The sequence below is a fragment of the Dunckerocampus dactyliophorus genome, chromosome 7 (genome assembly GCF_027744805.1).
Source record: "Dunckerocampus dactyliophorus isolate RoL2022-P2 chromosome 7, RoL_Ddac_1.1, whole genome shotgun sequence".
Taxonomy (NCBI): domain Eukaryota; kingdom Metazoa; phylum Chordata; class Actinopteri; order Syngnathiformes; family Syngnathidae; genus Dunckerocampus; species Dunckerocampus dactyliophorus.
In genome coordinates, this window is record NC_072825.1 from 845,350 (window position 1) to 858,451 (window position 13,102).

Below are 13,102 nucleotides of genomic sequence, written 5' to 3' on the forward strand. Positions count from 1 at the left end.
CAGAATATTATAAGGAAAAATAATGTCATTTTAGTGGTGAATGGTGGTAAAATATAGTGGTGGTAGTGTGATGGTCTGGGGCTGTTTTACTGCATCAGGACCTGGAAGACTTAAGACCTGTGATAAATGGAACCATGAATTATGCTGTCTACCAAAAAATCTAAAGGAGAATGTCCAGCCATCTGTTGAAACCAACGTGGGTTCTGCAATGATCCAAAACACACCAGCAAGTCCAACTCTGAATGGCTGAGGAAAAACAAACTGAAGACTTTGGAGTGGTCTAGTCCAAGTCCTGACCTGAATCCTATTGAGATGCTGTGGCATGACCTTCAAAAGGAGAAGCCTCCAATGTGGCTGAATGACAACAATTCTGCTAAATTCCTCCCCAGCGCTGGAAGAGACTCATTGCAAGTTGATTGCAGTTGTTGCTGCTAAGGGGGGGCCCAGCCAGTTATTAGCTTTAGGGGGCATCACTTTTTCTCACAGGGACATGTAGCTTTGGAGTTTTATTCTCCCTTCATCATAAAAAGCTTCATTTAAAAACTGCATTTTGTGTTCAGTAGTGATGTCGTTGAGGAATATTTAAACATTTTTTGATGAGCTGAAACATTTAAGTGTGGCAAACATGCAAAAAAGTAAGAAATCATGAAGGGGGCAAAGACTTTCATGCCACAGTGTGTGTTTTCATCGACATTAAAGACAGTTCATAGTCCCATTTAGAGCACTATTAGAACACTATGATCTAACGCTTTCGTTTTCATGAACATCAGAAATGATTTGAAAATGAGTCTTCGATGAACTCATGTACATGTTTTGGTAGAAATCCAAGACGTTTCAGATCTTCAATAAACCTTAATTATGATGTTTGGTAGATAATTGAGTTAGTCAAGTTAGTCTTATGTTTATGCTAAACACAAAGACAACCAGTCAGTGAACCAGTGAGAGTGACTTCTTCCAGATTCACGTGAATGATTGCTACAAAATGACGGGAAAAAGTACAACTAACTGAAGCTCCAAATATCCGAATAAAAGAGGAGAACAAAAGAGTGACGCTGTCTCTCTTCCATCATCTGGGTGGTCTAAGATGAGGGTGGTACAGTACCTGCGTCACAGGACACGGGGCAAGAAGTCCACTCGCTGAAAGGGGTCATGATGCAATCTTTCTTGCAGGGCAGCTGACACGGTCGCACTGTGCTGGGCCGAGGCCCATCTGGACACCTGCACAGACAAAAACAAAGTGAGCATCAACGCTGGAATCCATTCACTCACACACATCTCAAAATCCGTCACAATCAAATTCAGCAGGCAAGATCGGGCAGTAAAAAAACAGATCAACCGAGACAAAGGCTGACCGATCCTAATGTGGGTCGCACCAGTCGATGTTGGTACCCACTTCCTGCACATGCTGTCGGATTATTTGACATATTGTGGCAACATGTTCACCATTTTGGGGCGAACATTACAGACAATATTAAATTAGACAGTACATGCAAAGAGGTTAAGAAGATTTCTTGTCTGTAGAGGAGCAGATTGGCCTCAGGACGTTGTTGTTTGAACTTTGATCCACAATGAGCGATAATCCCTCTTGATTGTGGACAGTAAGGGGTGCCATGGAGGCCTGTCTGACGAGGGTCATGGTTAGTCCTAATGATGCCATCTTGCCATCTGATCCATGCAAGAGTGCGTCACTGATGTCGACACTAGTCCCCCCGCCCCCCGCCCCCCGCCGCGTGGCTCAGGTTTCATGTCGCTCTTGGGGGCGTTGGGCGCTCGTTAGCACGGTGGAGCCTCAAAGGCTAAATGTAATAATGCGACAGAAGGAGAAGATTTACTTTTAATACCAAACACACAGCGCTAAATCCCTCTCAGGTGGAACAAATCCTCTGGCATGGCGGTACAAGAGAAGGGTAAAAGCTGCCTGTTCCCTGTACTGGTGATGATCCTTGGGCCTGAATCACTGAGCATTGCTAATAGACTTTCATTGGCGCGAGTGTTCCCCAAACAGCATTCCCTCCTTCTTTCTCTCCCAATTACTGAGTCACAATAATCACAGTGCAACTAATAATAACGACGGCGCTAATGATGTGCATTAATGGTTCCCTTTTAATTACAGTTATCTCTTAATCCCACTAATGGCTGCCATTATGCCATTTTAGATGATTAAAAAACAGGTTGTCAATACCAGCCAATGAGGGGGTCAATATTGCCAGGCCCTTTAAGAAAATAAGACAAGACGTAAAGCTCATCCATCCATCCATTTTCTATGCCGCTGTCCTCGCTAGGGTCGCAGGGGTATGCTAGAGCCTATCCCAGCTCCCTTTGTAATATTATATTATGTGAATTGTGTACTCCAGGGGCGTCCAAAGGGCCGCCCAGGGCCCATTTGAAGCCCCCGGCTGTTTTGAAATTGGCAGTGGCACATTCTGAAAATATCATTTAAAAAAAGAAAATTAAAAAAAGACAACACCTACAACAACAAAAATTGAAAATCTGCAGTAATTTTACAAGAATAAGGTCAAAATAAACTTTTGAAAAAAGTCGTAATTTTACGATAATGTTATGAGGAAAAATAACATAACTTTAGTGGCATAACGCTGAAATATTCAAGTAAGCAGTCATTTTTTAAAAGTCGTAATAAACAAAACAACAAATAAAGTTGTAATTCTTGGAAAATTAGGTTGCTGAAAACTGCATGTTCCAATAAGTTATGATAAAGTCAAAATATTATGGGAATAAAGTCATAATTACAAGAAAAAAGCTGAAATGACGACAACAGTGTCGTCATTTTCGAAAATAAACTCGTATTCTAACAAGAAGATAAGCTTCAATTTGACGAGCATAAACTATTATGAGGAAAATAATGTCATTTTGGTAGCGTAGATTTGAAATATTAAACAAAAAATGTTTCTTTAAGTAGTAATATAGATGTAGTAAATGTAGATGTAGTAAATAAAGATGTATTTTAATGGAAAAATAGGCTGGGGAAAAAGTTATATTATTATGGTATTAAAGTCAAAATATTCTGGGTCTAAAGTCATTTTACCAGAAGAAAAAAATCAATATTGGGAAAATTTGAAGAAAAAAAAAAAACCCCAGCAAAAATGGGAAAAAAAAGAGCAAACACGCAGGTTGGTACTAATAATAGGCTTTTTCACCGGCATCACCAGGCTGAGATGGAGTCGTTATTTGAAATATATGACTTGTTAGCATATCTACATTGTAAAATATCAAAGTGGCAAAGTTGCATCCTTTCATTTTTCACTATGTGGCCCTCGCTGAAAAAGTTTGGACACCCCCGGTGTACACCAGAAGAAAAAGTTGTTTTGCAGAACGCAGCAAGAAGCTCCATTCGCTGTGAGCGTTTCATGCGATCCTCCCCAGCGAGGCGCCCGGCCTCGATTGGAAAGCGCAGCAGGGATGATTGGCTGGGCCACTGTCACACATTAGCACCATGAATCATTCCCTTTCTCTTCTCACGCATTCCTCTGCATCCCCGTGATTATACAAACACATTTGGAGGAATTCAGCGCACAGTCCCAATCAATAACCAGACGTGGTTCTCTTCCTTGCACTGCAACACCTCTCTATTGGATGATGGAAGCCCGGGCCTGAGGCGCTGACATATTTTCCTCTATTGTCTCTCTCTCTCCTCCCATATTGCACTGTGACTGTGTGTGTGCGTGCATGAGGGCGACTGTATATGGTTCACAGCCGGAGTCTTCTGGAAGGAAGACGGCTGGGGAGGACACATCTGCATACGCAGGGCGCTGGCAGCCATGTTTGTTTACGAGGCGGGCGTCACACGGGCGCGCTGATCAATGTTACCTGCCAGCTGCATTGTGCCAGATGAAGACACGCAGGGCAGGGAGAGGAAAAACATACACTTCAGCACGGCCCCTCATAGCAGCAGCAGATGGCTCAAAGCCTTGTGGGCGGGAAGGGTATGTGTGTGTGTATGTGTGTGTGTGTGTGGGTGGGTGGGGGCTTTACATGTGTCAACAGATGAGTAAACCAGGAAGTGATCTGCCTCATTAAAGAGTGTCATTCCTTTTTTTAACTGCCTGTTGATCTGGGCTATCAAAACCCAGGCTTAGCACAAAGCCATGGAGAGCAGGCATGTCCTTAGAGGGCGTGCCTCCGAGATGCTGGGAGGGAGCCGAGGACTGCAATTTCAGTGTTGTCCTTTTATGGAAGTCAAATAGTAACATCTGCATCACAGATCCTGTTCACATCACGCCTTTGTCCTCAGCAGCACCACCGGAACCATGTTGTAGACACTATGCTTTCTTTACACTGTTCTCTTTACTTGTCTTGCTGCTGTAACAAGTAAATTTCCCCGCTGTGGGATAAATAAAGTACATACAATACAAAAAGTTCCTGTGACTGAAAATATCGCCTGTACACTTAAAGGGACTGTTTGCAGACGCTACGAGGCTGCCAAGAGGGCGCTAACATGCTGCGAGCGCTATACCGGCCCTCTTCCTGCTCCGAGCATTGCAACCACGCCCCGTGCAACACGAGCGTCAGCTAATGACAAAGTTCATTGAATGTACAGCCTGTCCTAGCAACAGCATGACTAGGAACCGTCGGTCGCTTCTCTGGTGCGCTCCTGTGCGTGTGCACATTCAAATAAATAAGAGTTTTTCTGCTGACAAAGATATCGGCGCGTGGGAGGATGACATGCTCTCCCGAGCAGCGAGCTTGCTAGCTCAGTATGTCCACAGTGTGGAATTATTTCCACGTTTTTAAATATGGAATTTGCAATGAAAGCGCAGGTTACATGAGGGGGAGTAAGGCGTCTTCCCGTCTTCCTCATTGATAGTTGTTATCTTAGTTGACTATTGCCCATGATTTTTTTATGACTTCTGTTGAGATAAAATGTTAACTTGTATTGCATATTGTGGTATTTGCCTTGTTTGGAACATGCAGTGTGTACACATGAGACCTGACATGATGGAAGAGCTGCTGCCTATACCTGCTGATATCATTATCGGAAATGAAGCGCAAGACAGTATCGGTATATTGGATATCAGTAAGAAAGCCGATATCGAGCATCGCTAACTCCAGGCCTTAAATTTGACATTTGAGTGAGTGTTTTCTGAAAGGTTAAATGCAACCAATGGTTTTTGTGTATGAAAAACTAAGCAAGTTAAAAGTGTGGTTCTCACGTGTCTGTTTCCAAAATTGTAACAGTAAAAGCTTGGGGTGTCGGATATTGTCCAACACTCAATTTCTGATTCCAATATCAACTGATACCGATATGTGTAACATCACATATCTCCTGTCGTGGAAGGACTGGACAGGACAGGACTTTATTATAATTACAGTACATTATTATGTATTATTATTTATTATGTGTTATTGCACTAGAATTTCACGTGATCTGTTACATATTTATTTATTCGTATTCTATCTATCTGTCTATCTATCCACTACTGAGCAAGATCAACAATCAAGACCTTCAGGGAGTGCAGCTTGTTTATGCTTCACTGAATGGCGAACAGGTAGCCTCCCAGATACTAACGTGAGGAGCTAGCCAACTTCAGGGCAGTCAGAGCGGACAGGAACACAATAGCCTGTGGTCATCCTGGCCAACTGAACATTAAAATGAACATCGATACAGCAATTTTTAAAAAACTGTTTTTCAGTATTGGGAACAAAACTCCATGATACCGATATTATCAGACATCCCTAGTAAATACATTTAGTTGAACAAAAAAAACTGTTGTACAACATATGGCTGTAAATACATTTACATTTAAAGACATTGTACATTTAATGAACACTTGAGGAATGCAATTTCTGGGAAAATATGCAAAAAATGCAGTTTTAGCAAGTAAATTTATTTACAGTTTTTCAGTGTCACAATAAACGGCCTTCTATTGGCCGTTTATTGTGGAGTGATGCATTTTCTACTAGAATAAAGGGCAAAAATATTTTTAGTTTATGGTCAGATGGTTACTGTCACTGAAGGTGTCCCGAGACACTCAGTTCACAAGACGAGATGGCGCACAAGATTGGTTCTACGAGAACGAGACAAGACAGGATTTTCACATCACTTTTAAGAAAAGTATGAAAAAATATATGACAGCATATTGCAATCTACTCATTGAATTTCTACGACGTTACACTCTTCTTTTCTGCATTGTGTGTGTAAGCTGGCGGCCCCGCCTCCACCCATTGAGTCAAAGAGAGTGACTGACGGAACACACTAAGGTACTGAAAGCAATGCCTGTTCGGGGGCAGGAGACGAGGAAGACAGACAAGCATGCATGTGGCGATATACCCAGGCCGGCAAAATGATCAAGTTCATATTCACTTATTATGTGATGAATTCATTTATTATCATCCCAGGCCGAGTGCCCACGAGACATTTGTGTCTGAACGAGAAATCTTGTCAGCCATTTTGTCTCGTTTAACACATTTTAAGACCTTGTGACACGATATCTTGTGGCACCCCCTAACTTTCACTGACTTTTTTTTAGAGGGTGGCCACAGCTTACACATGATTTCTATTAACATGATTTCCTTTTGGAACCACTTTTTTTCTGAAAATTGGGCTGAAAGGTGGTCCTGGAATGGATTTTTAAAACATTTGCAGTATCAGTTTCTGTTTTGCAGGCTGGTGGTTCTTCACGCTGCATTCTAGAGTGTAACGTTTGGACCTTCCTATTTAGCAGGGCAAAGTCCACCCATACTCTTTTGTTCCACCAGCTGTGAAATAATGCTGAGAGTCTCAAGTAAGGTTTACAATTGGATATTAAAAGGAGGCGATACAAGCAACTGTAATGCCAGCACTGGAGAGAACAGTCAGGCCACCAGCCAAAGTCCAGCGAGGTCCAAGCCATCTTCCTCATAAGCCTGCTGTGGCGGTGGTCCTAATGATCATGAAACTATGTGTGTGTGTGTGTGCTTCATTAAAAAGAACAGGGTGCCTTAATTCCAAGTGAAAGGTCTTGGTGAATGTGTTATCTCTCTATCGTGGATAAACACGTACAGTACATGTTGTAGAGTGGAAAATATTCCATTCCTAAGAGTAAGAAACGTCACTGGGATGGTCCACCTTACTTACTCTTAGCGCTTTTAGAAGGGCAACATCAACAGGAGAAGCTACAGCATCATGTGCCAAACTGGTTAAAGTGGGATTTACAAAAATAAAAAATACAAATAAATAGTTGACGTGATGCGATTCGCGGTTAGGTCAACGCTGGCCAAGCGGTTAAGCGGGAGAGGGAATCGGATATGAGATATATCGGCCGTATCGGAGATTGTGGGACTATTTTTAATAAAACAAGGCGGAAGCTGGAGTGAAGCCCACTTTTTCAGAATGCTGTCCTGCTTGCTGCTTTGTCTTTTTCTCTGCCAGAGGAGATTACTAACATCCTGGAATTGGATCGTTCTTTTGGTTTTTTTCCCCTCCAGGAGAGCTGATAAATGCGGCGGCAGCGGCGGTGTCTGGGTCAGCTCGCGGACATTTGTCTTCATTCTATCTCGTTCACAAGCAATCAGCATGGCCTTGAACGTCCTGCACTTTGACCTGTTGCATAGGTGATGCCTCCATGCTCGCCTGGCTGGTAAGCACACCTGCCAGGTAGGTTAATAAAATAAACTATTAGAGCGGCTGCTTCTCCACTTTAAATGAGTCTAAACTTGACACCTTCCTCTTCATGTCGTGCTGTGGAGCACATCAGTCAACTGGCACAGGACCAGTAGTCCATATTGAAATACAAATATGCTCCATTGATCTCCACTGGTGCAGGCTTGTGCCTGGGAGCAAACCCCAAATATTTAGCCCTGATTAAATTGCCTTTAAGTATCAATCCTGTTTAATTACTGTCATTATCATCAATAGGAAATTAGCAGCAGTTAATTAGGCTTCCAGGAAAGCGGAGTTTTTATTCTATTTTATTTATCTGCACTGGCCTGCAAAGGGAAGATACGACTCGGGTGGCAACATCACGTCGCCTCTCCTCAGCTGGCAGCTCTGTCATCATCTCCTTGTTGTTTTTTTAATTTATTCTGCCCTGATTCACTTTACTCCGCAGCTGTCACTTGGCTTGCAGGCTGTTTCTCAGCAGCACACTCCTCCTTTGTTTCCTAATCTCAATGTCACACCAACACATATCTGAGCTGAACCCTGCGCTCTCTGCATGCAAGTGCCACTCCTGTCCTTTAACATGCAAAACAACTGTCCGTCTCGCCGCTGAGTCATCCCATGACTGGCGTATAGATGCTTGAGCTTGCTTTAGATTGGTGTCGCTCCTTAAAAGTGAAGCAGTGCTTGTGATACGTGATGACAAGCTGTGGTGCTATTAGAGGGGTCCCATCCTGCTCATTCCAGGGGCTTTTCAAATGATAGTGAATCCCAGTGGGGCACTATAGTAAGTTTCTAAGAAATCTCAACTTGTGCACAGGGTGCATTCTTCTCTTCTTGGCCGATATGCTCGGATTCTGCAGCCTTCTGCCCGACCACGGTTCTCAGCAAAGAGGAAAGAAGAATTGGATATTGGTGAAACCGGCATGGAACTGTGCTTTGTTCACTGTGAAGTGGCGAGAACAGAAGACGAAGGTCGTTAGCTCCCCCGAAAACAACAAAATCTTCCATTGCTGACTTACTCTGTTTTCAATTCACAATTTGAAAAAAAAACACTTCCTGGCTGCCATTTTTAAGAAAAAGGACTAAGCAGCGGTTACTACTGAACAACCGGAAAGTTGCCATGCATGGACTTCCTAAAGCTGTGAAATCTTGTGAAGTTCTCCAACCCAACCTCAAGATATGGCGCTTCCACATCATGTAGGACAAGAGTAGAACTTTTCAAAGAGATCATTTGATAAGACGCAACAATGACATTGCCAAGAAGGAAGGAAGCACTTGGAAGGCCAACCATACCATACCAAAGTAGATAGGGCCCCTTTAAAGATGTTACTGCACTGAACAGGAGCTCAACAACAACTTACTTCTTGGGGGGAACCTGTCCCACGTTGACGCGCACACAGATGACCTTCCGGGTCTGCATCCCCTTGGAGCAGCTACCGGGGCCCGTGCTGGTCGGGGCGGCCGCCACCGATGCGTTGAGGGACGAGGCAGTGGAGGGGTCCTCGGTACACGGCCCCCATGGCCCCGTCTGCCAATGGTAGACCGTGCAGGCGTGCTCGTTGCAGTTGCGCACCTCCTGGAGGGCGCTGCTGTTGGGGCACAGGGCGCCACCTTGAGGGGAGAAGCTGACAGTTAGCTTGTTGTGGTCGCGACGTGTCAGACAGGAGTTATCAGTGACACTCTGAGCAGGTCGACAAGCTCTCTGGCGACCATAAGAGGATTTTTCAACATGTCAAGTGACTTTAGGGCCGTCTAGTGCTCACTTTTTTGGATGTGTCACTCATGTCTCCTCTCCGAGACGCACAGAGGTTCAACTTTTGGCTGGAAGGGCCGAGAAAAAGAAAGGGTTTATAACACACTGAGCCCCTCCACACCTGCGCTTACTATTTAGTAAACTAGCTGAGACACAGTCGCAATGTATCCTACAAAAGGGGTGTCCAAAGTGCGGCCTGAGGGCCATTTTCCTCCTCTTTATTGCAATTATTAATGAGATATATTATTAGATATTACACTAATTTGGTTTCCCCTCTACAGTAATCCCTCGTTTAACGCGGTTAATTGGTTCCAGCCCCGACTGTCATAAGTGAATTTCCATGAAGCAGGATACATTATTTATAAATTAAATATTTTCACAGGTAAAGCATAGAAAAAACCTTCTAAATACAGTTTTTAACATTAGAGCCCGCTAGCCATGAAATAACACCCCTATAGTCACCTTTACACTACTATTACCCAATATCGTCGACATAATAAGAGAAAATAAGTCATAATATAGACTCACACGTTAGCATTGGGAGAGTTCCTTGTTCCTTTTTTGACTTCCAGTTTCTGTACAGTACTTCCTGGGGTAGCTATTTTCTTATCAATGTATCATTACTGATACCTAGTGACCATTGTAGAAAACTACATAGAGTCTCATCACAACTTCTTTGAATGCATCTTCTGAATGCTTCATATTTATACTTTAGTTCATTTAGCCACGCTTGAAAATGCTTATTTCAGGCAAGAAATAGGCAAACATGTGCTTAAACAAACATATTTTTTAAATGGCTAATAGGCAAAGCTCAGATGTGGATGTCTCGTTCGGATAGCTTAGCTTACATTGCCCTACATTGGATTACTTTTAGCATCTTTAATGTACAAAATGTATCAAAGCGGCGCCCCCTTCCTTTCATTTGGACACCCTTGTCCTACAACAGTGCATCCCACCAAGCACCCCCCAATTGTTTATGACGCTGTACTTCCAGGTAATGTTGACATATGAATGCTATGGGAATAAGATGACAGCTATGCTAGTGCATGAACATATTTGGGTTGAAGGGCAAAGAAAAAGTATGAGGATGCTACAGGAAAAACATTTACAGTGGACCCTCTGAAGTTGAACATAACCTTGTCGTGAAATACATGAATAAATATAAATATATACAAGTATTTTCCCCATAGACACGCAACAAAAGCAAACACAAACACTGCTTTTGCTCCCATTTTTCATTAGCTGAACTCATAGATTCAAACCTTTTCAGTGTAAACAAAAGAACTTTGTCTCTCTCAAATATTGTTCAGAAATCTGTGTTAGCATTCATAATTCATCATTCAGGCACCTGACAGGCGTGGCGCATCAAGGTGCTGATTAGATGGCATGATTATTGCACAGGTGTGCCTTGGCTTGGTCACAATAAAAGGCCACTTCAAACTTGCAGTTTAAGGTGTAGAGAGTAGCGATCGACCAGTAATCGGTCGGGCCGATGATCAGTGTCGTTATTCAGAATTTTGGCCTTTTTATAATCCGACGTCTGATAAGAGATTAAACGTGGAACTAATGCGACGCAACATTCTACAAACCTACAGGCCTGCGGCCGGCATTTCTCCTGTTGCATTGTTGTGCCATTCATCCACGACCATCACCTCATGTCGCAGCATGATAATGCACGGCCCCTGTACACAATGCCTGGGAGCAGAAAACAACCCTGTTCTTGCATGTCACACAGCATGTCACCCACTGAGCACGTTTGGGGGGCTCTGGATCCACGATCCACGGTGTACGGAGGCAAATGGTGGTCAACTGTTTTTGTGAGCAACCTAAGGAACACCTGTGCAATAATCATGCTGTCTGATCAGCACCTTGATATGCCACCCATTTTCCTCTTTGGCTGATGATCACTGGTATCTTTGTGAGGTGCTTTTATGAGAGCTACTCTGAAAGTCAAATGAAGCAGCGAGAGCAACGAGTGTTTCATTCATTCACATGACAGTTAACATTTAGCCTACTGTATTTACAGCCCACCTCCAATCCAACACTGAAAGTCAAGTCTTTATTTGTGATAATTAGTCTGCTTTAAAACAGCAACATACTTGATCCACATCCTTTGGCGGGAGGTGAGGTACTGGTAGCTCCCGAGCCAACCCTTGCAGACGTCTAGCATATATACACACAGAGCAAATGCTAAAGAAAATCTATTTTCCATCAATGTGTTTTGTTGAAAGGCCTAACCCTTTAGCTTCCAAGGGCCCACCGTATTTCAGGTCTTTGTCTACAGTCCGTGTCGCTGAAACGGCACATAAATAGCTTGGGTTTGTAGTGTGCGCCCAAGCTTTCACACCAACAAAACTATAAATCTGTTTATATTACATGCAAGATTTACCCAAAAGCTCAGGAAACTTCGGCACCCGTGAAAGACCTTCAAGTACAGACATAACAGCAGAAGTTAGTCACTCTGGAAAACGTTAGTCTAGAAAGGTTAGTATGCATCTACGCTATCACACGGCTCAAGTAAACCACGACAGAGATGCCAACATACAGGCGGTCCTCGTCGCTGTACGCACTCCCATAAAAGATTGATACTGTACCAAAGGAACACTGAAGAAGGACAACATCACTTTCCATCTTAACTTTTTTCCCTTCATTATGTCTCCCAAGCATGAGGACGACTCTTCTGCTAGTGGTTCTTCAAAGAAAAGGAAAGCGAAAGTGAAAAGTAAAGTAAAGTGCAATTAGACATTGTGAATGCTCAAAAAGTGGAGAAACACCAATCATGTCATTCTTGTATTTGATCTTTTTACTACTTTTAGTTATTCATTTGTTCCAATAGGTCAGACAAAAAACCAAAACAGACAAAAGTGATTTTTGCTACTGGAAATCATCTAATTCCAATGAATCCATTTCAGACATCCGAAGTATTAAGGAAAATATTTCTTATGGAGACTACAGCTTTACAATAGGGATGCTCTGATCCGAGAACCCAGTGTCCTCTCATGTCTTGGGCAGTGCCCCCCTCCCATTTTCCTTCGCACTGCGCAGGCGTGCAGCAGCAAAGCCATGTCTGCTGTGTGGAACTTATCTGCCATTTGTGCAAGTGATGTAAAGTTTGCATCCTGCAACACATGCCACAATCAATATCTCACGTGGGGGACTGAGCACATTAAAAAGCGTTCATTTAATACGTCATTTAAAAAGCAAACACTTGACGGAGTGTGAGTGGGTTTTTGAGGCTCATGATGCAGCTTTAGTCAAACGGCAGCTAACGTGGTCATCACTCGCCCGTATGTGCGTGACAGTCAGAAGGCTGAACAAAGAACCCCAAAAATAACTGAATTCATCAGACTAGAAGAGCCGCCTTTCTTTGCGGTGGAAGACACCAAGTTCTGCTGACTGCGTTCTCTCTCTGAGTTCGTGGCTACCTGCTACCTGGAAGTCCTGCCAGAGCTCCATCAGACGATGTACACGTGAATCACATGGGAATTCTCCTTAACTCATTCAATACCAAAGACGTATTTGTACGTTTTCATAAACCCGAATGCCCGATCCCAAAGACGTATTCACGTATACGCCTTTCACGTTTTTTGCGAGAGAGACAAGAAGAGGTGACGGCACAACGGCACACAAAAAGACGATGCTTTTAGAGCAGTTTTAAGCCATAAAAACGTCCATAAGGTGGCAGAAGTCCATGTGATAAGAGCTCGGCATGGATCTTTTGCGTGTAAAAACACACTCGACAGCAAGGAGGA

The 13,102-nt window shown here is 43.2% G+C and overlaps 1 protein-coding gene across 10 annotated transcripts in view; it reads right to left on the reverse strand.

The window, feature by feature from the left end:
- The window catches only part of LOC129185407 (thrombospondin type-1 domain-containing protein 7A-like), a 160,007-nt gene that overhangs the window by 57,104 nt on the left and 89,801 nt on the right, over nt 1–13,102 (reverse strand). For 7 of the 10 annotated variants that reach the window (XM_054782456.1, XM_054782455.1, XM_054782459.1 and 4 more), the window contains 3 exons: nt 11,740–11,775; nt 8,959–9,208; nt 1,103–1,218 (listed from right to left, as the gene is read on the reverse strand). In XM_054782456.1, the coding sequence (XP_054638431.1) occupies nt 1,103–1,218; nt 8,959–9,208; nt 11,740–11,775 (402 nt within the window). The remainder of the gene's footprint in view (nt 1–1,102; nt 1,219–8,958; nt 9,209–11,739; nt 11,776–13,102) is intronic. The other 3 variants (XM_054782461.1, XM_054782460.1, XM_054782463.1) reach the window with 1 other exon arrangement.